Genomic DNA, 22,412 nt, shown 5'->3' with positions numbered 1-22,412 from the left:
TAGGGACGGGTATAGGCTATCTCTAGTACATCGTATATATGATTGCTCAAACACAGTTTCCCACTATTTACATAGTTAAGTTTAAAATATAAAATATGATATAAGATAAGATAGGAAGTTTAAAATAGCAAATATGAACTCTTCACATAGTTAAGTTTAAAATAGAAAATATGATAGAAGATAAGATATGAAGTTTAAAATAGAAAATATGATAGAAGATAAGGTAAGCTACGGACTAAGAGTTGTCTAGACTTAGACTTCTTTTTATATTCTTTTTAATATAATGATACATAGTTGTCGGGTATGATAAATAGGGGTACCTAGATTACGCACCTAAAACACGCTTAAAATCCTAAGAACTCCGTCAAGATACATCCTCCGAGCGCAAGGAACCGAAACTCCACCTCGCCCGAGGTCCCCCTCAGGGGGTCTTACCGAAACTCTGCCTCGCCCAAGGTCTCCCTCAGGGGCCTTCCTAAAACTCCGCCTCGCCTGAGACCTGTCTTGGGCAGGACGAAAGCTCAGGAGAATCTCCGTCCCGGCTGAGGCTCCCTCACCCCAGGACGGCTATGTCCGTCTCGTCCGAGCCTACCTCAGGCGGTAAAGACAAAGCTTGCCCGAGGGCCGTTGGGAGACAACCGCATTCAATGTGTGCACCTACGTCACGTCGGCTGCAGGTGAATCTTTCAACAAAACCACATTCTTGTCAAAGATTCACCTACATCATTACACGTGCACGCCGTCTGACAATTCCTGACGAGACATCGGGTGCAAGTTCCGCCTCGCTCGACGCTAAACTCAACCTCGGGCGCAAGCTCCGCCTCGCCCGAACCAGGCCTCGGCTACCTGCTCCCCCGCGAATCTCATGGAAAACCACTCTGTCGATTGTGGCACACGTCATCAAGTCTCAAGACAAGGCTCAGTTGCAACCTCGGACGAACCTCCGCCTCACCCGAACTTTGCTATTCCCTCGATATCTATGACAGAGGACTTCCCAACGTCATCAAAAATAGTGGAGCCAACGCATCCCGTAAGAACCTTTTTTCCCATGGACACTGTGTCAACAACTGCGATATGGGCAACTCCACTCCAGGAGGGCTCGGATACGTGACTAAGCCCTCGGCTCTCAGCGAAAAACAGGCAAGCACACGTCAACAACAAAGTGCCAAGCCATACTGTCTACAGGACATGAAGGCACCCCTTCACACCATATAGTCGGCTCCCGTCGACAAGGTGGCTCTCCCTGGGCCTATAAATAGGAAAGTCCATAACTCCACGAAGGGGGAGAGGGCGAACACCTGGCAGTTTTTTCCTTCATTCGGTATTGGCACTTGCCTCAATCATTCCTAAGGACTTGGGGTCCTCCCCTCTCCTGTCATGCTTGTAACCCTTACTGTGAGCACTTTGGTACAAGTAATATAAAACTCATCACCTCTGCTAGAAGTAGGGCCCATCGTAGCCCGAACCAGAATAAATCGCTTGTGTCAACTGGCATCACCATCTGGGTCTAAGCACACGACACTATTTCACTGGTTGGTTAGGCCCACGGGTCCAAACTACGACAATAGTGCTCCTGTATATTTAATGATCCACATTTTTGCTGAGAAAGAAAAAAAGCAGCATGCTGCAAATGACAGTTCAGGTGTACATGACGACATGATATTTACATGTAGTGCACGGAAGTCGAAAACCGCCATAGTTCATTTCACAAGCCGAATGAAAGTACATAGGGAGATTCATCGATAGCTAAGTATTAGGAGTAATTTATGTCATGTCATTAGGGCATAAAATTAACAGATTTCACAACAGCCACTCAGAGCACACACATTGAGTGGTCCAACTATTTCCATCTAGGCAAACTAGCAGAGTAACTGATAGGACTACAACAAGGGGCAGCAGGCTAAGCTAGATAGTTAGGAAAGAGCACCTGCACCTGGCTGTCTCCATTAGTGGATATACGGGACCTGGTACTGTACTGGGTAGCCATTGCCGTAATAAGGTCCATGGGCAGGTTGCATCGGGTAAGACGCTGAACTCATCATTGGAGGAAGATGAGCCTCAGCACCATACACAAACTGCCTCTCGTAAGGGTTGGAGGGATGCCTCTCTGGGGTTGCTGGGTAGAAGCTCTTGTCAGCAAAGCCTGTAGCACGGGGTGCAAAGGTCGATCCATTGGCACGAGGCCTCTTGGACTGTGGCTTGGCTGCTTCAACAGCCCTCCTCTTGTCTGCCTTTGCTTTCTCTAGCTGCAAAACCCTTTTCTGAAGTGGGTCCACAGGGTACTGCTCCTCAAGTTTATGATCTTCAATGCACTTAATGACAGATTTCAGTGCACACAACTCACGCTCATTCATCTCATTCTGAAAACACAAGTGACCATTAACAGTTTAACATTAAATACTAAGTATTATATGTCAAACATGCATATGCACACTACCACACAGAAAAAAGAACAAGAAAGTGCCACCAAGCGATGGAGCAGTGGTAGAGGCTAACTGAAGCTCTGCGACAGCAAGGTTCAATACCAAATCACTTCAGAATGAATTGATCAACTTATAATTAAAGACATAGAATTGGAGAAAGCAGTTGAAATGATCAAATGCATGAATCAAACTATGCAGCAGTGGTAGAGAGGCCCAGGCCTATGATAGGGCGACCCCTCAGTCGCCGTTCCTATTTGTTTTGGTCATCCACTTGTAACCATTTTCAAATGTGCCACCAAGCGGTGGATACTTACAGAGCTCAGGGGCCGACAGGCACCTCCCTTTATGCTGACAATGCAGCCATCATCTTATCACCAACAGCAAGTGATGTTGCTGCATTCAATAAAATCCTTCACTTTGGCCACGTAACCGGCCTAGTGACCAGGACCAGCCTTAACAAAAGTTCGGTCACACCGATCAGAGAGTAACATCTATGCTTGGGAGTTCTTGCAGACTTCCCTGTCCAATATGTTGGTTTGCCCCTCACTCTCAGCAGCTTGAAGAGTTCCCAACACTAGATAAAGATGCAAGCCGCCTAGAACATTGGCAAGAGTGACTCCTCAACCGTGAAGGATACAGTACTCTTGTGAAATATGTCATCTCTCAGTCTATCTATTTTCTAGCTGCACTTAACCCTCCCAAGGACATCCTCAAGGAACTGTACTGTAAAAGACACCGCTTCCTATGGGTCAGAGCACATCACATTTCAGGTGGCAAATGCAAGGTCCATGGAATCATTGTAACCATCCTATCAAGCTCAGGAGGTGTGGGTAGCCTTGACCTCTACAGGTTTGCAAGACCACTTTGCGTACACTGGATGTGGTATGCTTGGCACTCTGAAAGCAAACTCTGGGTAGGAATAGATGTACCTGTCATGCAACTGATCAGCAACTCTTCACAGAAGCAACAAAGATTACACTTGGACTTGGAGATGGCACCAAGGCTCTTTTTTGGCATTCAGCATGGCTGGATGGCTAGCTCAGCGTATTGATCCATGAAATTGCGTCATGTAAGCTGATTTTGTCAAATATTCACCATTGGTGTTGAACGTTCACTAAATATTATCAGCTGTGCTTACATTGAGGTGTACATGCTAAAGACGAACCCAAAGGACAACAAATTGTGTCAACTGCTGAGGCATGTTGGATTGCTAGAATGTTTATGTACTGCACCCATGAATTGTCCTGCAGTGCATGTTGTATCGTTTTGTTCTTTTGGCTTGCTGAAAAAAATGGCCGGAGCTGTCTTTTGGTTGAATCAGTGGTACACTTGCTTGCACATTGTCAATACAGCTAACGGGTTTAGTCTGCAGTGAGGACATGGACCAAGGGAGTGACTGAGGGACAGTTCCCTGACCCTACAGGCTGCGTCCATTTGGTGGTGCACAGTGGGAGAAACGCCAAGGCTTGCCTGTTAAAGCCATTCGGTTGTTGGCTATCCTGGTGGGCATGGGAGCTCTAGAAGGAACACGATGCTATGATTTTTCAACACTATTCCACTCAGTAAAACCTAATTGCAAAATCGAGGAAGCGAGGACCTAGTGCCTTGCAGGAGCCAAGAGCCTCCAGGAGATTATCTGGAGAAGTAGTCCTCTAGTGGAGGTCAATGTCTCTATGACTTTACGTCCCCACCCCACCACCACCACCTTTTTCAACTTCTATTTGGGTGTGTTTGGTTGTAATGACAGAACGGGATGGGATAGGACAATCCCTTAAATAAGGTTGTTTGGTTCAGGATCAAGGGATGGGACAGGATTATTCCAGTGTTGTCCCTAGTTGTCTCTCAAAATTGGAGGGACGAGAGAGGACGACAGAAGACGTCCATGTCCTGTCTGTCCCCAGCTGTCCCGCAACCAAACGCATTAATGTCCAAACTCACACTTCTTCTGTATTAATATGTGCCAGGTAGAACTCCTGGTAGTTTCAAAAAAAAAAACAGCAGAGACTTCTTAAAGCTAACCAAAACATAAGTACTAGCATTCAGGAGTGGTCTCAAGTTGTTTGTCAGAACATCAGAGCTCTCCACTGAGGGTGCAACGACTGGCCAGCGGTCACTTTGTCATAAGAGGTATGTACGATGAGAAACAAACTGAGATAAGCGGAACATGCTTTCATCACTGTAGGCCGGTGTTTCAAGATTTGAATGATTCCAAAATTGTGTTGAGCTAGTTTCAACTTACAACATATAAAGGTGAAAATAAACACATCATTCCCTCTAAAAAATATTGAAAAACGTTCCCAAAGAAAGGAAGCAACTATTCTAGCCTGTTTCTTGATAAAATAATTAACAACAGCATGAGGGAGTGCTCAAAAAGAAGGCTGAGGAGGGAAAATCATAGTATGCTAGTTCATTATGCCAATGAGCCAAATACCTTATTAGACTTCCCAGATAGGAAGGGGGCTTCCTAACATAATTTTCACAGGTTTTAAAGAGTGATCATTTGGTTATGCACAGGGGCAGTTTTTAAAATTCTACTACAGAAAACATTACAATATTCAAAACTAAAATGACTAAAATGTACCTGTGCTCCAGGAGAAATTTTGACATTCCTGGCATGTGACAGTTTCTTAACATCCCTCAGATATGCTTTAAGCAGTTGCACTGGTTCAAACTGTTCAGTAAGCTCAAACACGTAAGCTAAATTAATTGCATCAATAGTTCTTCCACTTTTCACCAGAACTTCAATGACACCTGATATCAAGAATCTGCATTAGTAAATCAACTATTGTTGAAAGGGAAAACCTTCTAATATTTAAAGAATGAAGTAAAATATAGAAGGGTAAAATCACAGAGGAAAAGGGAAAAAAAATAGCAGAGCAGGGAAAAATCCTAACAAGTAACAACATGAAAAATGATGATGAATGCATTGTTAGGCTTGTAATGTAACTAAGACACAACACAGCAACATAGTGTGTAATACAGACTTTTCCTGTCATATTAGAAAGGAAGATTTCATATTTGTAGAGAACTATGATGCACCATTTTGTCACCATATAGGTGTCAGATGCTGCATTAGACATCTGTACGGTGGCAACACATATCTATGAACTTGCGAATAATTAAAGCCCCAAAATAGTAATTTTATTTATTTATTTTCTCGAAAGACACAAGAGAACTGCACCCCCAAATATTAAGAATGAAATAAGGTCCAAAAATAGACCAAATACAGTGACTTCCTTACGGAGGTCGAAAACACAAGAACCTAAGGAGATCCATCCAATAGCTAGAACACACCAACAGCTATGCTACAGGGAGAAGGGCAGCAAGGTATGAAAAACCCTTAGCCCCAGCCATCTCCCACATCAATCTCTCTTCCCCCGCCATCTTGAGAGCTAGAGAAACATTAGGGGTCTAGCTCCCAAAGCAATAATAGAATTGATACCCTTCTTAGCTTGACCAGTAACTGAATCTGAAACACTTTCCCAACAGTTCATAAATGAGGATATACCGGGCTGCAGGGTTAAATTTTGCAGACCGAAAAGTTGTAGAAGCTGGAACCAGAACACCCTCAAGAAATCGCAAGAGACTAGAAGATGATCCAAGGTTTCAGTTTCTTGGTCACAGAGGGGGCAACTGGTTGGATGGTCCAGCCCTCTTTTAGCAAGTCTGTCAGTCATCCAGCATCTCTTATGAGCTGTGAGACAGAGGAAGAACCTACACTTCGCAAGTTCGGAGGAGCCCAAGTTTTCCACACACTAGTGTAGGGGCCAAAGGAGGTTGAGCCTGCAAAGTAGCCCTCATATGCAGCCTTTGCCGAGTAGCATCCATCTGAGGCAAGGCTGAAAATGTGTTTATCTTCTTGATCAGGCTGAAGCTCAACATCTGAGAAAATCCCAAAGCTGAATATAATCCACTAATACTCCAACCGAAAGAGCTCTCTCAATGTCTTTGATCCATCTTCTATTTAATAAAACCTCCTGAACAGTTTTTTGTTTACAATCCTCTTTGGGATGGTGTCAAATAATCTAGGGGCAGTGTCAATAATTCTCCGGGCAAATAGCCACATATCAGTCCAGAACAAAGTGTGAGCCCCATTTCCAACTTCAGAAATTAGGACAGTGGAGAAGAGAGCCCAAGCCTGATACGGAACTTGGATAGGTAAATTTGCCCAAGGGCGCTCAGGATCAGTTTTGTGCAACCAAAGCCATCTCATAAGAAGTGCCCAACACATCTCATTTAGACTAGAAATGACCAAACCTCCCAGCTCAAGAGGCCGGCACACTCTGCCCCAGGCCACAAGGCAGTGCCCGCCCCTTACCTCCTTGCGACCCCGCCAAAGGAACCCTTTTCGGATCTTATCAATAGCAGCCAGGGCCCAAGAAGGAAGATCAATAGCCATTGCTAAGTAAATGATCATGCCAGTGAGAATGTGCTGCACCTGTATTCTTCTTCATGCCCTTGTCATTAGGTCAGCTTTCCAACTGGGGAGTTGTCCTACAATTTTGTCCACAAATGGCTGGATTTAATCTTTAGTGAGTTTGTGCAGGGATAAAGGAAGACCAAGATATCGGCAAGGGAGGGATGACATTTCACAAGGCAGCAGGTTCTGAACCACCAAAATATCCTCCTCAGAGCACTGGATAGGATACACATTTGATTTATGCCCATTATTGCTAAGTCCCGAAGCATCACCAAATAAATGCAAAATCTCCTATGTAATAGTAATGTCGGCTTCAATTGGGTGCAAAAGAAGTGCCACATCATCTGCATACACGGAGATCCGATGAAGTCTTACCCTTCTTGATAAATGTTGAAGTAAACCTGCCTCTTCAGCCTTTGAAGAAAGAAGACCTAGAACATCCATAATGAGGATAAAAAGCATTGGAGAGAGGGGGCCCCCCTGCCGCAGCCCTCTCCTATGCCTAATATGATTCCCTTGAAATCCATTAAGCAGAAACTAAGTAGAGGATGAAGACAGCAGCCCACAAATAATGGGCCTGTTTGTTTCAGCTTTTTTCTGGCGGGCTTCTCTGAGAATCCGGCTGGGGGGAGAATCTGAGTATAATGGAGATTACGTGCGGAGGAAGATGAAGGGTTCCATAGGGTTTAGAATCTAGAAAGTGATGGATTCCTACTATCGCGACGACTCGGTCGATTATGTGTTCACGTTTATTTTAGACGGTTTTCACTTAAACGATTCTCATAGAAGCTGACTGAAAAGCTGGTGTTTGGCAGCCCACAGCAGCTTCTCAGCAAAAAAGCTGAAACAAACAGGGCCAATATCTCTCCAGATTTGTCCAAAACTAAGTTGCTTCATGACATCAATGAGGAAGGGCCAAGATACAGAATCAAAGGCTTTAGAGATATCTAATTTAAGAAGGAAATGGGCCTTTTTTGTTGGTGGAGGAGCCTCACGGTTTGTTGCACCAACATGAAGTTGTCATGTATGAAGCGACCCTTAATAAAAGCACTCTGGTTAGGAAAGACCATCTCATTAAGTCTTTTGGCCAAACGATTGGCAAGAACTTGGTGATGAGTTCAGCAACATGGCCAGCTTGACAAGCAACCCTTCCCTCCATGGACCCATGGACAACCTTGGTCCCCACACCTCATTACGCTCGCTCCACACTCAACCACACCTGCAGGTCGACACCATTTCATCTCTGGTCTCTCTAGCTCAATTCAAGAACTCCCCTCCTCATATCAATACAAAACTGCTGCTCCTCCACGATTTGGCTTGGCCCCTTGATTCCTTGCAGGAAACTAGATGTCCAACTAATGGATGGCTAATCATGATTATTCGTCCGACCAGGCCATTTGGGTGACTAGTTCGTGAGCCCAAGAAATTTATGATGGAAAGAATTCAGCCGACCCATAGCTGGCCAATTAGGTTTGTAGTATATATGTATGTTGTGAAGAGTCGGAGGAGCATGCGTTGTTTTTCCACTGTTAATCGACCCCAAATGGACGCTTAACCATGATTAGTCATTTGATCAGTGGTCTTACGACTAGCCTCGAATATACAATTGATAACATCGATGTGAAGTGGAGATGTAAGTTCAGAATAACTAGCTACACTAAAACCAAAGCGGTGAAAATCAGTCATCAGGGAATCAATCTATATCGTGAGGACGTGAAGTGACAATATGCATTCTTGCTCAACTCAAAGCTGAAGGCTGACATAATTGGAAAAATAAAATGGAAGGTGCCCTTGCCATGCACTGTTAGTTCTTCCACCTCCTGGTAGTGTTGACTCATCACTTCATCAAGCATGGTCAATGAGGAAGCACAGAGCAAAAATGTCACCACTAGAAAAGATTAGACCATGGTTCCCCATAAACAGGATGCTATAATCCTAAATGTTTTATTCAGAAGGTTCTTAACTCCATTCATTGTTTTAATTTTATACAGCTGACCACAAGAACAACAACAACAACAAAGCCTTTTATCCCAAACAAGTTGGAGTAGGCTAGAGTTAGAAACCCAATAGAAACCATAATCAAGGTTCGGGCACATGGATAGTTGCTTTCCTGGCACTTCCATTCAAGGCTAAATCTTTGGGTATACCCCATCCTTTCAAGTCTCCTTTTACTGCTTTTTCCATATCAACTTCGGTCTTCCTCTCTTCTCATTGCTATAGCGCCTTAGGATCCCACTACGCATTGCGCCTCTAGAGGTCTTAGTTGGACATGTCCAAACCATCTCAACCAATGTTGGACAAACTTTTCTTCAATTTATGTTATCCCTAGCCTATCATGTATATCATCATTCCGGACTTGATCCATTCTAGTATGGCCAAAAATCCAACGCAACACTTGTTTGTTGAATATGTCATCTTTTTGTAGGCCAACGATCTGCATTATACAACATAGCAGGTCTAATCGCCATCCTATAAAATTTGCCTTTTAGCTTTTGTGGTAACCTCTTGTCATATAAAACGCCTAATGTTTGACGCCACTTAATCCACCCTACTTTGATTCTATGTCGAACATCTTCATAAATGTCCCCATCACTCTATAGCATTGATCCTAAATACCTAAAGGTGTCATTCCTAGGCATTACTTGACCTTCCAAACTAACATCTCCTTCCTCATGTGGTGTCGAAACCACATTTCATACTATTTTAGTTCTACTTACTCTAAAACCTTTGGATTCTAAAGTCTCCTACCACAGCTCGAGTTTCCTATTTAATCTTGCCCGACTTTCATCAACTAGCACTACATCCGCAAAAAACATACACCAAAGGGCAGCCCCTTTGTATGTCTCTTGTGACCTTATCCATCACCAAGGCAAAAAGGTAAGGGCTCAAAGCTGATCATTGATGTAGTCCTATTCTAATTGGAAAATCATGTGTCCACATCACTTGTTCGAACACTAGTCACAACATTATTGTACATGTCCTTAATGAGTCTAACGTACTTCGTTGGAACTTTATGTTTGTCCAAAGCCCACCACATAACATTCCTTGCTATTTTATCATAAGTCTTCTCCAAGTCAATGAAAACCATGTGTAGATCACTAGATCCTTCTTTTGTTCCCTATATTGCTTCATCACTTGTCTTATTTAAGAAGATGGCTTCCATGGTTGACCTTCCAGGCATGAAACCAAATTGGTTCAAAGGGATTTTCATTATTCTTCTCAGACGATAACTGTCTCCCATAGCTTCATAGTATGGCTAATCAACTTAATTCCCTAGTAACTAGTACAACTTTGAATATCTCCCTTATTCTTATAGGTTGGTACCAATATACTTCTCCACTCGGTAGGCATTTTGTTCGACCGGAAGATATGGTTGAACAACTTGGTTAGCCATAATATAGTTATGTCCCCGAGGCATCTCCACGCCTCAATTGGGATATCATCAGGGCCCATCGCCTTACCCCTTTCATCCTTTTCAATGCCTCCCTAATCTCATATTCTTTGATCCTACAAAAGTGTCTACTGGTGTCATCAAGAGTCATCCAACTGAAAGGTCATGTCCCCATTCTCCATATTGAACAATTTGTCAAAATACTCTTGTCATCTATGCATGGTCTCTTCCTCCTTCACCAAGAGGTGCTCTGTTTCATCCTTAATGCACTTAACTTTGTTGAAGTCCTTGTCTTCCTCTCATGAATCCTAGCCATCCTATATATGTCCTTCTCTCCTTCCTTCGTACTGAAGTGTTGGTAAATATCCTCATACGCCCGCCCTACCCTTTGCCACATAGCTCGCTTTGTCGTCTTCTCTGTTACCTTGTATTTTTTTTATGTTGTCCACAATCTTGTCATGGTACAGACGTCTATAGCATTCTTTCTTCTCCTTAATAGCCCTTGGGACTTCCTCATTCCACCACCATGTATCTTTAGCTTCACCTTCACTCCCTTTAGTTTCTCCACACACCTCTGTGGCCACCTCCTAAATGCAGAATGCCATCTTCTCCCACATGTTCTTTGTGTCATCTTCTTCCTTCCAAGTGCTTTTTTTATGGTCCTTTCCTTGAAGACGTTTGCCTCCTCCCCTTTCAATTTCCACCACTTTGTTCTTGCGATCTTGAATTATTTATCCCTAGAGGCACGTACCTGAAAACGAACAACCGCCATAACAAGCTTATGTTGGGAGACAACACGCTCTTTAGGTATCACTTTACAATCCAAGCATGCTTGTTTATCCTCTCTTCTGGTGAGGACGAAGTCAATCTGACTAGAGTGTTGGCCACTACTACACGTCACTAAATGAGACTCTCTTCCTAAAGGTGTTAGCTATCAACAGGTCAAAAGCTACCGCAAAGTCCAAGAGTCTCTCCCTCCTGATCCTACTACCATATCCAAAACCTCCATGAACCACCTCGAAACTTGCACTTATTGTACCTACATGTCCATTGAAGTCTCCTATAAACAACTTGTCGAATACGTATACCTTCAACCACGCCATCTAAGTCTTCCAAAAAAACGCTTAGCACTCTCGTCGTGGCCTAGATGGGGGGCAGACGCTCTAATTACGTCCAATACCAAATCACCCACAACAACTGACCACAAAAAAATTAACCAATGTGTTATGTATATTTAGTTAATTACAGGCTTGTCTTTCAGTGCTACATGAAATCCACACCACAGTACTACACTATCAAGACTTCAAGAGTCATACACCTTTGCCCCAGCATTTGCATTTACGATACCTCCCTCCTGGATATAGCAGGTCGAGGACTACCTTCAAAAGCAAAGGTCTCAGTGCGTTTGGTAGGGATCCTAATTCTCTTGGGATGATGAATCAGACTCACTTTATGAAACCATTTGACAAGTAGATTGAATTCCGATTCATAACAAAATATTTTTTTCTTAAAAATCATAGAAATAAAAACATGCTTCAAAAAATTCTAAACTTTTTTGTAGACAAAGAAAAACTTAACTACAACCCATGTTTAACTTGTTGCATTAAAAAGAATTAACTGAAAAATATTAAATAGAAGTAGGAAGGTTAGGAGAATTGGTGCGAAACCACCCTCTAGACGTTTCACGTGTTCGTAGAATCGTTGAATTGTTTTGGTTCCGAACCTCCAGCAGGAAATAGCATTTAGCGCCAATTCTTCTGATTCACATGAGAAACCCAAATGTTTCTCCTAACCAAACAGGGCCAAACCTTACTGGATAGGAATAGTAGCACATGTTCTGAAAAGGGTATGAACATTTGTACAAATGGATGGACAGATGCACAGATCGGCCACCAATCGACTTTCTTGCAACTTTGAGGGTGTAACTAGGTTTTTGCAAGCTCTCAATTGTGAAGATGCAAGTCAAAGGACTACAAAATTGAGAAGGTGATCAATGTTATTCTAGTAGGTGCAAGAAATGAGGCCCAAGCCATCACCAATAATGCTGCAAATTCATAAATACCACCAAAGTATTCTCGACTCCTTGTATTGTGCATACACTTAATCTTGCTCTGAAGAGTATTTGTGCTGCTTAGATGCCATGGACTAACGAAGAACAAATTATCTTTGAAGAGTGTTAATACATGGCATGATGCTACTTGGTATAATTACACACAACTCTCCTGCGGAAAAAACAATTACTTGCTATTGCCAATGCCAGATTTGCCTCAGCTGTGATTATGCTGAAGTGGTTTTGTATGGTAACCAAGGATCTTGAACAAGCTCTTTGACAAATGGAGATTACTGATATGTGGGAGAGCTGCAATGATGATCAAGATGGGCATGTTTGGTTCACTGCCTAACTTTTCTGCCTAAGTTTAGTTATTCAGGGCCTGTTTGGTTCACTACCTCAGTTGCCACACTTTGCCTAACTTTTCTGCCTAAGATTAGTTATTCAATTCGAACGACTAACCTTAGGCAAAGTGTGGCACATTTAGCCACAAACCAAACAGGCCCTCAATTCGGACGACTAACCTTAGGCAAAGTGTGGCACATTTAGCCACGAACCAAACAGGCCCTTAATGTGGACAGGTGGCACAATGTGAACTACATTGTTAAATTCACTGTGCCAGTCTATGAAATGCTACAAGAAGCAGACACTGACACACCATGCCATCACTGATTGTAAGATGTAGGATACAATAATTGAGAATGTGAAAGAAGCTATTTACAATCACCAAGGGAATGCGGTGAAGGGTCCCCCGATGTTTATACAGCATATTGGTTGATTGGTGGGCTAAAGGTAACACTCTCACTCCACTGCTTGGCATGTAGTTTATGTTTCATCGTGTAACGAAAACACCTTGCCTCCACCAGTGCACATGTCCCCTCGCATGGGCTCATGGTCACGACAAGAATTGGAACTGGAGGCTGGCAACGGCCTCCCGCTCCCGACAACAATCAAAAGATGCTGCTTGTTTCCAGCATGGCTTGGCACATACTCTATCATATATATAGGGGTAACTAGGATGCAGAAGATGGCTTTGAATCTATTAATGGCATCAGGAATTCAGGATTTTATAATTTGCTACTTTCTCTTGACGAACCAGAGATGGAGAGGATATCTTTTGAAGAGGCAGAGAACACTCTTGGAGGACAGCTGGAAAAAGTCCAGGAGACTTCCTCCCACTGTCTAAGTGTCTTAAATTTAAATTAAAACTTGATTTCGTAATGTAACTTAAGTTGAACTCTCATTCCTTACTGTTCTCTATTTGCTTGTTAATGGTTGTTTGAAGTTAAATTGCCTATTTTAAACCCTAAGCTATCTATGTTTGAACTTCATTGATGTGTATATGTGTTAATGGTTACTACCTTGTATTGTTAGCTTGTTAAAAAACAAATGTGCTGATTGCTGATCATGCTATTTTTTGTCAGGTGAATGAAGAAACAGCAAGGAGGCGAGAATTAGTGAATTACACGTATATTTACTTAGCTTTGCGCTTTACAATGTGCACACACATATATTAGTAATTGTAAGATGCATTGCCTTGTGTCAGCAATTTTGGGGGAAATAGTGAACCGCCTTGTAATCAGTGCATCATGGATAAAGAACATCCTCAAAAGCAACTGTACACCAATATGTAAAAAATAAACTAGAACTACTTAATTCTCTGTGTATGAAATCTCAAACCTATAAGAGAATAGAAAGGACAAAAGATAAGTCGGTGGTAAAATCAATGGAAGATGGTTCAAAAAAACATGGCTTCATTTAATTAAGTAAATATGATACAGAAAGAACTACAATTTAAGAACTTAAGATTCTTTGATGTTATTCAGCAAAACAGAAGCTGTATAGCATAATGAAGTGATGTCAAACAAGACAAGCAAACCAATGGAACACCTTAAGCTCAACTAAAATTAAGAGGATACATTATACAGAGATCTGCTCTCAAAGAACAAGTATAATTGTTTTAAAATGTTGTGGTCCTATGACCAGGAAATATCTTAGCACACTTTATAAACAATAGGCACTTTGTTGCAACTTGCAAGGAAAGAAACAACTAGTCTGGAAGTATGCAGCTTATGTGAGCAAAGGTTGGAATTTCAATCTGGTATTTATTTTATCCTTGGCCAGTATTCACTATTCATAACATCCACTAACAAGCAAACAAGAAAATCAAAACTACACAAATTGACAACCAGAGTAACATAAGTGTAAAAACATGTCCTAAAAATATTTGTCAAGCATTTCGATAAGCTGAAAGAATATAGATCTTTCGCAGGTGTTCAATGTTGTTTGAGATATATAAATCATTAGTCCACCAAAGCACTGACCTGGCATTTTCTGTGACAACCCAAGCAATCGACAAAGTTCAGGTGTCTGACGACGACGACTGACATATGGAAGCAATTTGCACAGGTCATCTTCATTATATTCAGCAGAAATACCAAAGGTTGCCAGGAGTTGAAGAAATGCATGAGCTTCAAGACAGTTCCCATTACTAGCATCAATCTCAAGATTATCTAACTTGGACTTCCACTCAAATGCAATCTTCTTTGCTCGCTCTATGATATTAGTTGTAAGCATGTGACCCTCCAAAGAGAAACAAGTTATACCAGCAGTGTGCAACTGTCCGAGTGACTCCAACAACATCAGGCACGTCCTTCTAACACCCAGAAGGTCCCCATCCTTTTTGCCATCTAATACAAGATTATCTCCAGAATAGAAGTCTTCCAGGGAATCCAACACCAAGCCATACGGATGAGATGTTTTCTTCAGTGCACTGGGAATTTCCTCGCGGATGGCAGCCAAGTTCTTCCTGTTGTCGGATATGAACTTATGAAGCCCCTTCACATTCATTTCCTCACAGAGTGCAACAAGCTCAGAACGAGGCGTCACTACAGCATTATCAACTTGCAAGTGCACACTCTCCTCAGATGCCGGTTTTGGCCACTTGACACCAAGATTATTCAGCGCCTTGTTCATTGGGTTGATGGTAGGAACAGGTAAGGAAAGCCTGGACTTGCTAAAGATCATAGCTAATGCAGCTTCCCTCTTCTCCTGCAACTTCTCCAAAGAGGTCAGTTCCTTTGCCACAACAGCTGCCTCCCGCTGCTCCAGAATCTGCTCTGATTTTGCGACAGTCTCCTGGAACTCCTTCTCCTGCTCTTTTAGCTCGTCAAACTTTTTCTTGAGGGACTGTTCAAGACCACGAAAGTGGTCTTCAAGCTGCTTCCACTTGAGGTTCATGGAAACCGTGCTCTGGCTCTCAAGCTCAGCAAATGCCTCCTGAAGCTGCTGTATCTTGGAGCTTGTCGAGTTCATAAGAGCTGCGACGGACTCCATGTCAGACATGGCGAATCCTCCTGCAGGAATGAAGACAGCACATCCGGAAGAGGGTATAAATCCAAACAGAAGAAAACACCCAAAATCTTACAGATCATATCAATTTGTCGAATTAAGTAAACCATCTGGACGACCTCAAAGAGCAACTACAATTAAGAACACAGCACCACAAGCAAGCATCTACAAGGCGTTCCTAGAATTCCACAGAAAGATGTACAAACGCAGATGGGAATGAAGGTCGGTCCCGCTCGGGAAAAATGGGTACCTCGATGGACCAAACTAATCAAGGTTTCGCTACCCCACCACGGGGCTACCCGAATACTAATAAATGGGAGGGAAAATGTCTGGATCTGTGACTGAAGAGAGCAAAATCGGGCACTCACCCAATAACGAGACGGGCAGGCGTGGCAGGCGCTGGAGGCTGCTGCTCGCCTCCGGGTCCGAGGGGAAGGATATCGAGGGTGTGGCCCGCGGTCGTCGCTGAAGGAGAGGAGGGGAAAGGAGGTGGAAACCCTAACCGGCTTCCTTCTTCGCTGTGAGCCGAACGGGAAAGAAGGGGAGCGCAGGCTGTGTTGTCACGGCTGAGAAATTTGCTATTTTGGCATTAGGCTATCTGCTCTCCAAACATTGTCAAATAATGTTAGTTCCACTCCCTCCTGTCTTGTTTGGCACATCTTGTTTGTTGTAGTTCGTGTGCATAGTTGTCGCGGTTGTAACAACCTAAGTGTTAATCACTTGTGATTCTTGATCATGCATAACACTGGTTTTAGGTGTACTGAGTTGTCGGTGTACTGAGTTGCCCTAATGTCTCATGAAACCTCCCCCTCTCTTAGTGCTTCCCCTCCCAACCACCCACATCAGTGCCCACTCCAGGCCCGACGGCCACCCCCACCATCGTCGTCGCTGCGACAGTCATTCCCGCCCTCGTAGCACATGGTGTTGCCCCTTCTCTGCCCTCAGAAGTGGAGCCCTATGCACAACAAGGTCGTTCAAAGGCCGAGCAGTGGGCAAACTCTTCTCGTCATCAAGTGACTCTTCATTGTCATGACCTTCGTTTAGAGACATCCTCCTGTCGACGAAGGTAGAGACCAGCTCCGTGGTCTCCAAGGCGGCGACAGGTTGCAAATCAGACAATGTTTACAGAACCGCCACGAGGGTTTTTGGCCAGCGGACGATACCAACCCATCGTGTTTGGAGGCTAGTTTCTTGTCCAAAGCATGTGGGCGATCTTTAGGTTTAGCGGTTGCACAATGGCCGGACGTTGGTGGAAGCCCGACGTACCAGCAAGGAGCACCGGAAGGAAGAAATGTGGTAGGTTCGAACGCGCCTCCAGCGTGAGGTTTCGGTGGATGTAGCATGCGTTGTTTCAACTGCCTTGAGGTATGGCTCCCTACCTCCATGTGCCAATTGTCAGTGAGGCATTTCCATTGCATTGCAACAGGGCACTACTTCTATGGGTGTCCTACTAAGGAGTGGTGCATTGTGAGAGAATATCGGTTGAAGATAGTGGTCCCATTGAGGCAATGAATTCCCTTTCCATCTAAGGGTTTGTTCGTTTCCTTGTCAACACATGTTGATTGGACGGGATTGAGTGGGTTTTAATCCATAGGAAGTCAAAATTATTCATGATTTTTTCAATCCCGTCCAATCCACATGGATCGAGATTAACCGAACAAGACCTAACAGGGATGTGAAGACCTTTAAGACCTCGGATCGGCTATCCTTTCAGGCATCCGATGTTGTTATGCCTGACTAGGAGAAGTTGAAGGATACGAAGCTAGAAGATCTTAAAGTATCTGGTGGAGAAGCTGAGGGGAAGCGCGGGGAGGTTGTTCGATCTCGTTGTCATTGATCTCGCAAGCATTGGCGATCGGCTAGAGGTTAGGCAAACTCTAAGTCGAACTGCAACGAAGAAGATGGGGGCAACCTGCCAAGCCGTAGACCCCGCCCTACCTGTTGTTCTTGTTCTGTCCCCTTGCGTTCTTAGGTGGAATCGACACCTCATGGAGGCATAAGAGGATTTGTAGCATGTTGTTGTGCTCACGATGGTCAGTGATAGTGAGATACATGTTGCAGAGATTATGTCATTATTAGCATCTCGTCTCAATGTCGGAAGATACCATAGTTCTCCTTATGGCGACAGCCAAGCTCATATTGGTTTTTCCTAATGTATCCATGGTGGATCTCATCATTAGTCAATGATCAGTCATCAAATCGGGTGCCATCACGATCAGTTGCAAGAGATGGCCAAGGTTATGAGGGCATCAGACGTTTTCTGTCTTACTGAATTGAGTTTGAGCTTGAAGAAATACCAGTTCATACATGGGAGATAGCTACAATGTAGCACTTGCTAAATCCATATGCATGGATTCATTATGTTCATGCAGAAACATAAGTGATGGCCAATCTCTCATCATTTCGATGCCCGGCATGATGTATTGACCCAACAGTGATCCCTGTGATGAGGGAGTTGTGGATTGTTGAGCATGTCCAGGCCATTGAGGGCAACATTGATGGAACTAGGACAATGGTTTATCAGTGTCTATATGTTTCTCCGTCACTCGCCAGTCGAATGGCTCTGATTTGTGACCTCAACCTCCCATAGATAAACATGATGATCAAGTCCTTGAAGACCAAGATCACCTAGAGCCACATCTATGTTCAGATCGACAAGCAGCGCAACAAGGGAAGGGTGGGCTCGTCATCTCATCACTGTTCCGGGAAGATAAGTGGGGTTCATTGCATGCTGCTATGGAAGAGCCACATGTTCAGTCTATCACCGGTGAACTTTGGCAAACCATGTTATTTAACATTGAAGGATCTACAATATTATTTAGAGAGAACAGGTTGAGGGGTTCCTAGGACTACCGAAGCGTCGCCAGCTCCATCTCTAGCTTTATGCGATGTCACAATAGCCCAATTCAAAATATGGTGATAGATCAAAAGGTAGTGGATCTTTAGCCAACAGGAGATGCCTTGGAAACTACTAGACCATCGATTGACTCCCTGATGTTAATACGTTTCTCTAATTTCCTTTCACTAGAGATGGGCCATAATCAAGACTAGATAGGGCATACTAGCGAATAGCCTGACCATCACCTTTAGTCAGTTGGGCTTGATGGGCCTTTTGGTGTTTCACAAGCTGATCCAAATCCCTCTACCCTAAGCTCTAAGGAGCGGAAGCATGGCCCAAGGACACCTGAAGCTTTCTATGGACCCTCAGCGATGAGCTAGGGAGAGAATGAGACAACCCACCTAGCTTCGCCCTTGTCGTCCCCAACTATGTATACAATCAAGCAGCTCGCAACACCAAGGCAGGGGAACTCGATCAGTGGCGACTCACTATTTACCGCTCCGGTTTTACTCTCGCATGAATCAGCGTCTAGTTTATTAGTTTGAGATTTCTTCTCCCAGGAAAGAGTAGGGGCTAGAAACGTTGAGTAGATGGCGAGCGACCATGGAGTTGCTTTGAAGATGGTCAACTAGTTGAGGCTAAATGGGGCATTGTAGCGATAGCGACTGCTTTGCCCATGTCTAGACCCACCTCTCTTGATCTGGCCGCGGACATTGCAACTACGGAGGCAGCTCTGTTTGGGGCCGGGTCTGAAGAAGTTGTTGTAGATTTGAACATTTCTGCTCACTTGTCGCAAACTCTACATGTCCAGGAGAAGGCTACTTACTCTCAATAGATTTAGGAGGAGGTTGTTTCTTCTTCACATTGAGAGTCGACTCCTCCCCACCTAAATACAAAGCAAGTTGTTTTTCTAAATAAGGTTTCAAAACAAACTTGTATTCTCATGCATGTGTCTAAAATTGTTAAATCCCCTAGGAGGTCTGCCTCCTCTTTAGTAGCATTGCGTAGAAGCCGAGTTGTAGGAGTGGGCGTGTAATTCAATATGTTGGATGAGGGCATCAGAGAGACCGAGAAGGCTATGAAATTCGTGCAAATCATCAATGAATCAGAAGGTATTCATCAGCAAGCTCTAGATGATTATGCAAAGCTCTTCAAGCACCTTTATCTCTATGTCATGTGGAGGCCTTAGCAACCTTATTTGGGTGGGCTACGTTGGAGGAAATTGCCTCCCTGTAATTCTTTGTTGTTGGTTGCCTTCTCTTCTTATTTCTCAATGGATCCTTCCAAAATTATTACATGGAACATTAGGGGGTTGAACTCCTCTAGTCATTAGAATTCTATGAGAGATTTGGTTATTGTTGTCCGGGCAGAGGTTCTGTATTTTACAGGAGGCCAAGATGGTTGATATACTAAGAAGAGTCATCCTCTCAATGCTAGGAGCTGATTTTAGTGAATTGATCTTTCTTCCTTCAATGGGAGTAAGTGGTGGTATCTTGGTTGCGTGGAATAGGCACTTGGGCTTTACAGGGCAAAAGAGGATTGATAGTGATTGTATTTTAGTCCAGTTTTGCAAAAATGGAGATACTCCTTGGTGGCTGACTTGTGTCTATGGCCCGTAAGGGAATGATGAAAAAAATTGTTCCTTCAAGAGATACACAACAAGAATTCTAAAGATTCCTGTAGGCTAAAATAACTCCCGTCAGCGAGAGCAAAGGCCGACGGGAATAAATTAATTCTCGTCGGCTACCTAACAACCGACGGGAATTATATTAACTCCCGTCGGCCTATGTCAGGGCCGACGGGGATTACCTTATTCCCGTCGGCCTGTGTCAGGGCCGATGGGGATTACGTTATCCCCGTCGGCCCCGTACCTTGGGCGATGGGGATTAACCTTTTATGAGCCAGCCGCCCCGCACGCGCGGGCTCATTTCGTTTCTTCCCGCTTCCACACACCGTCGCCGCCCCCAGCCCGCCGCCCCCAACCGTCGCCGCCCCTAACTAATCGTCGTCGTCCCCATCTCACCGCCGTCCCCAGCCCGCCGTCGTCCGTCGTCCCCACCACTCTGCCATTCGTCGGTGCCCCAACGCGCCGGTCAGCCACCGCCACCGAGGGGTTCGCCATCCGGTCCGCGTTCGAGTCATGCAGCAGCACCAGCCACGGGACCAGTGGGACCACCAGAGAGAGCAGCAACAGGTGTGGGACTAGTGGGGCCAACAGGCCCAACCGGCTAACAACCCGATGGATGATGGCTTAGGAGGCTATTCAGTGACACACACATGTCGCTCAAGAAAAAGCCACTCAGTAAAGCCCCGTCACGTGATAGAGCGAGAGGATGATAGGATCTTAATCATGCCTCATGGAGATCGGTGAGTGTAATATATTAACTTGTCTCATATAACTATTATGTGTATTGTTAATGTTTTTGTGTAATGCAAGAATTAGGAGGATCTATCCTTTGACGGCAAGGGACACCACACTCAGGTTAACCTTACGTTGGGTTCTCTTTGCCTCCTTCACTACCCTGGTATAGTGAAGGTGTCAGACAGAGATAGCGTCGATGAGGTGCTCGTCAGTACCTGGGACGAGTACTAGTTAAAAAAGGAACGAAACCACACCGACAGACACAGACTTATGTGTCAGTACTTTTGGGTATGAATTTTTTATTGTTTTTGTTCTGTTTCTTAATATTGTAATTCTATGACTTATACCATTGTATTTGTACTCTTTATGTTGTAGCTTTGATATCGGTTGCCTGACAGAGAGGATTACATGGGGCACGCGGAACGTGTGTTCCAAAACAATGCAAAGAAGCTGGTGAAGAATGCTATATACTATGCAAGAATTCAGGCTACAAATCTGTATTTTCAAAATCATCCGGAAGGAGCAGGCCCCTTGAACAAAAAAGAAGGGTCCTCAAAGATATATTTGACTGAGGATCAATATTGTGAGGTTAGTATTCAATTTGTTTTACCCTTTTTATTGATTGTTGTGATTGATATAATATGTAACATTGTGTGTGTGCAAGTGATGGTTCCATGGATGGCGCACGTGCCTGATGCGTACTATGCTTGATGTCGATATTGGGCTTCCGAAGGCTTCCAGAAAGCGTCAGTGCATCGCAGGCAATGTCGAGGAACCAATCCTAACCACAAGTTTGGCGGTGACAACATGCTCCGAAAAGCATATACCTCTCAATGAATTTATACACTTGTATACTTGTTGATATTTGCATTTAACGTGTTGATATTTGCATTAAACATGTTGATATTTGCTAACTTGCATAAGTTACGCCCGAAGCGGGTGGTAGTGGGTCTGATCCCACAGCAGGTACTGGATTTGCTGAGTCCCTCTTCATGTTCCCTGCTCTTGGTGGCGGCAGCGGTCAAAGCTCTAACCATCCAAGTGGTGGTCATCCCTAAATATGATGTTTTGTCGTATTTGTTTCTTAACTCGTGCATGCTATGCTTTTCGTGAACTTAACACTTTAACTTATCTTGTTGTTCCTATTTGAAATGTTTGTGTAAACTATGTTGGTGATGTGTGAAAGCATCTAGGCCCCTGGTTGGTTTTAGTGATTAATGACAACGTAATATTATATGTGACTAACGTGTGTTTTGCAGAGACAAATGGTAAGTTAGGTCGCATGACAGGTAGAAGTACTACAACGGTGAAAACAATCCCGGAGATAAGAACTCGAAGCGACGGCTAAAACGACGGAACAAAAGGTGAAGGTCTACGGAGTCCGAGTGTCAAGGAGATGTGGACACTCGCGACTTAGTTAGGTCTTTTATTCTCTTTTAGCCGTACTATAAAGAGGGGTTGTCGATGAGTAGTTTGACCAAGAGAGTTCTAGTGTAGTGTTGGTGCACAATCACACTCATATACAATGCTAGGTGTCACTCTAGAACTCACACACAAGTTAGAGCGAAAACCGATT

At 43.9% G+C, this 22,412-nt stretch overlaps 1 protein-coding gene across 1 annotated transcript; it reads right to left on the bottom strand.

Moving 5' to 3' along the window:
- Positions 1 to 1,589: 1,589 nt before the first annotated feature.
- On the bottom strand, positions 1,590 to 16,247 carry LOC100285539 (ABI3-interacting protein 2). Its single transcript, NM_001158430.2, has 4 exons — positions 16,004 to 16,247; positions 14,609 to 15,640; positions 5,005 to 5,174; positions 1,590 to 2,360 (listed from the first exon to the last, which is right to left on the bottom strand). Exons 2-4 carry the CDS (start codon positions 15,627 to 15,629, stop codon positions 1,947 to 1,949), a joined length of 1,605 nt encoding a protein of 534 aa, NP_001151902.1. The 5' UTR covers positions 15,630 to 15,640; positions 16,004 to 16,247; the 3' UTR covers positions 1,590 to 1,946.
- Between the last annotated feature and the right edge of the window lie 6,165 nt (positions 16,248 to 22,412).

This window comes from Zea mays, chromosome 2, assembly GCF_902167145.1.
Source record: "Zea mays cultivar B73 chromosome 2, Zm-B73-REFERENCE-NAM-5.0, whole genome shotgun sequence".
In the NCBI taxonomy this organism is placed as follows: domain Eukaryota; kingdom Viridiplantae; phylum Streptophyta; class Magnoliopsida; order Poales; family Poaceae; genus Zea; species Zea mays.
The sequence above is the reverse complement of the archived record's forward strand: the minus strand, read 5'-3'. Positions and strand labels throughout refer to the sequence as shown.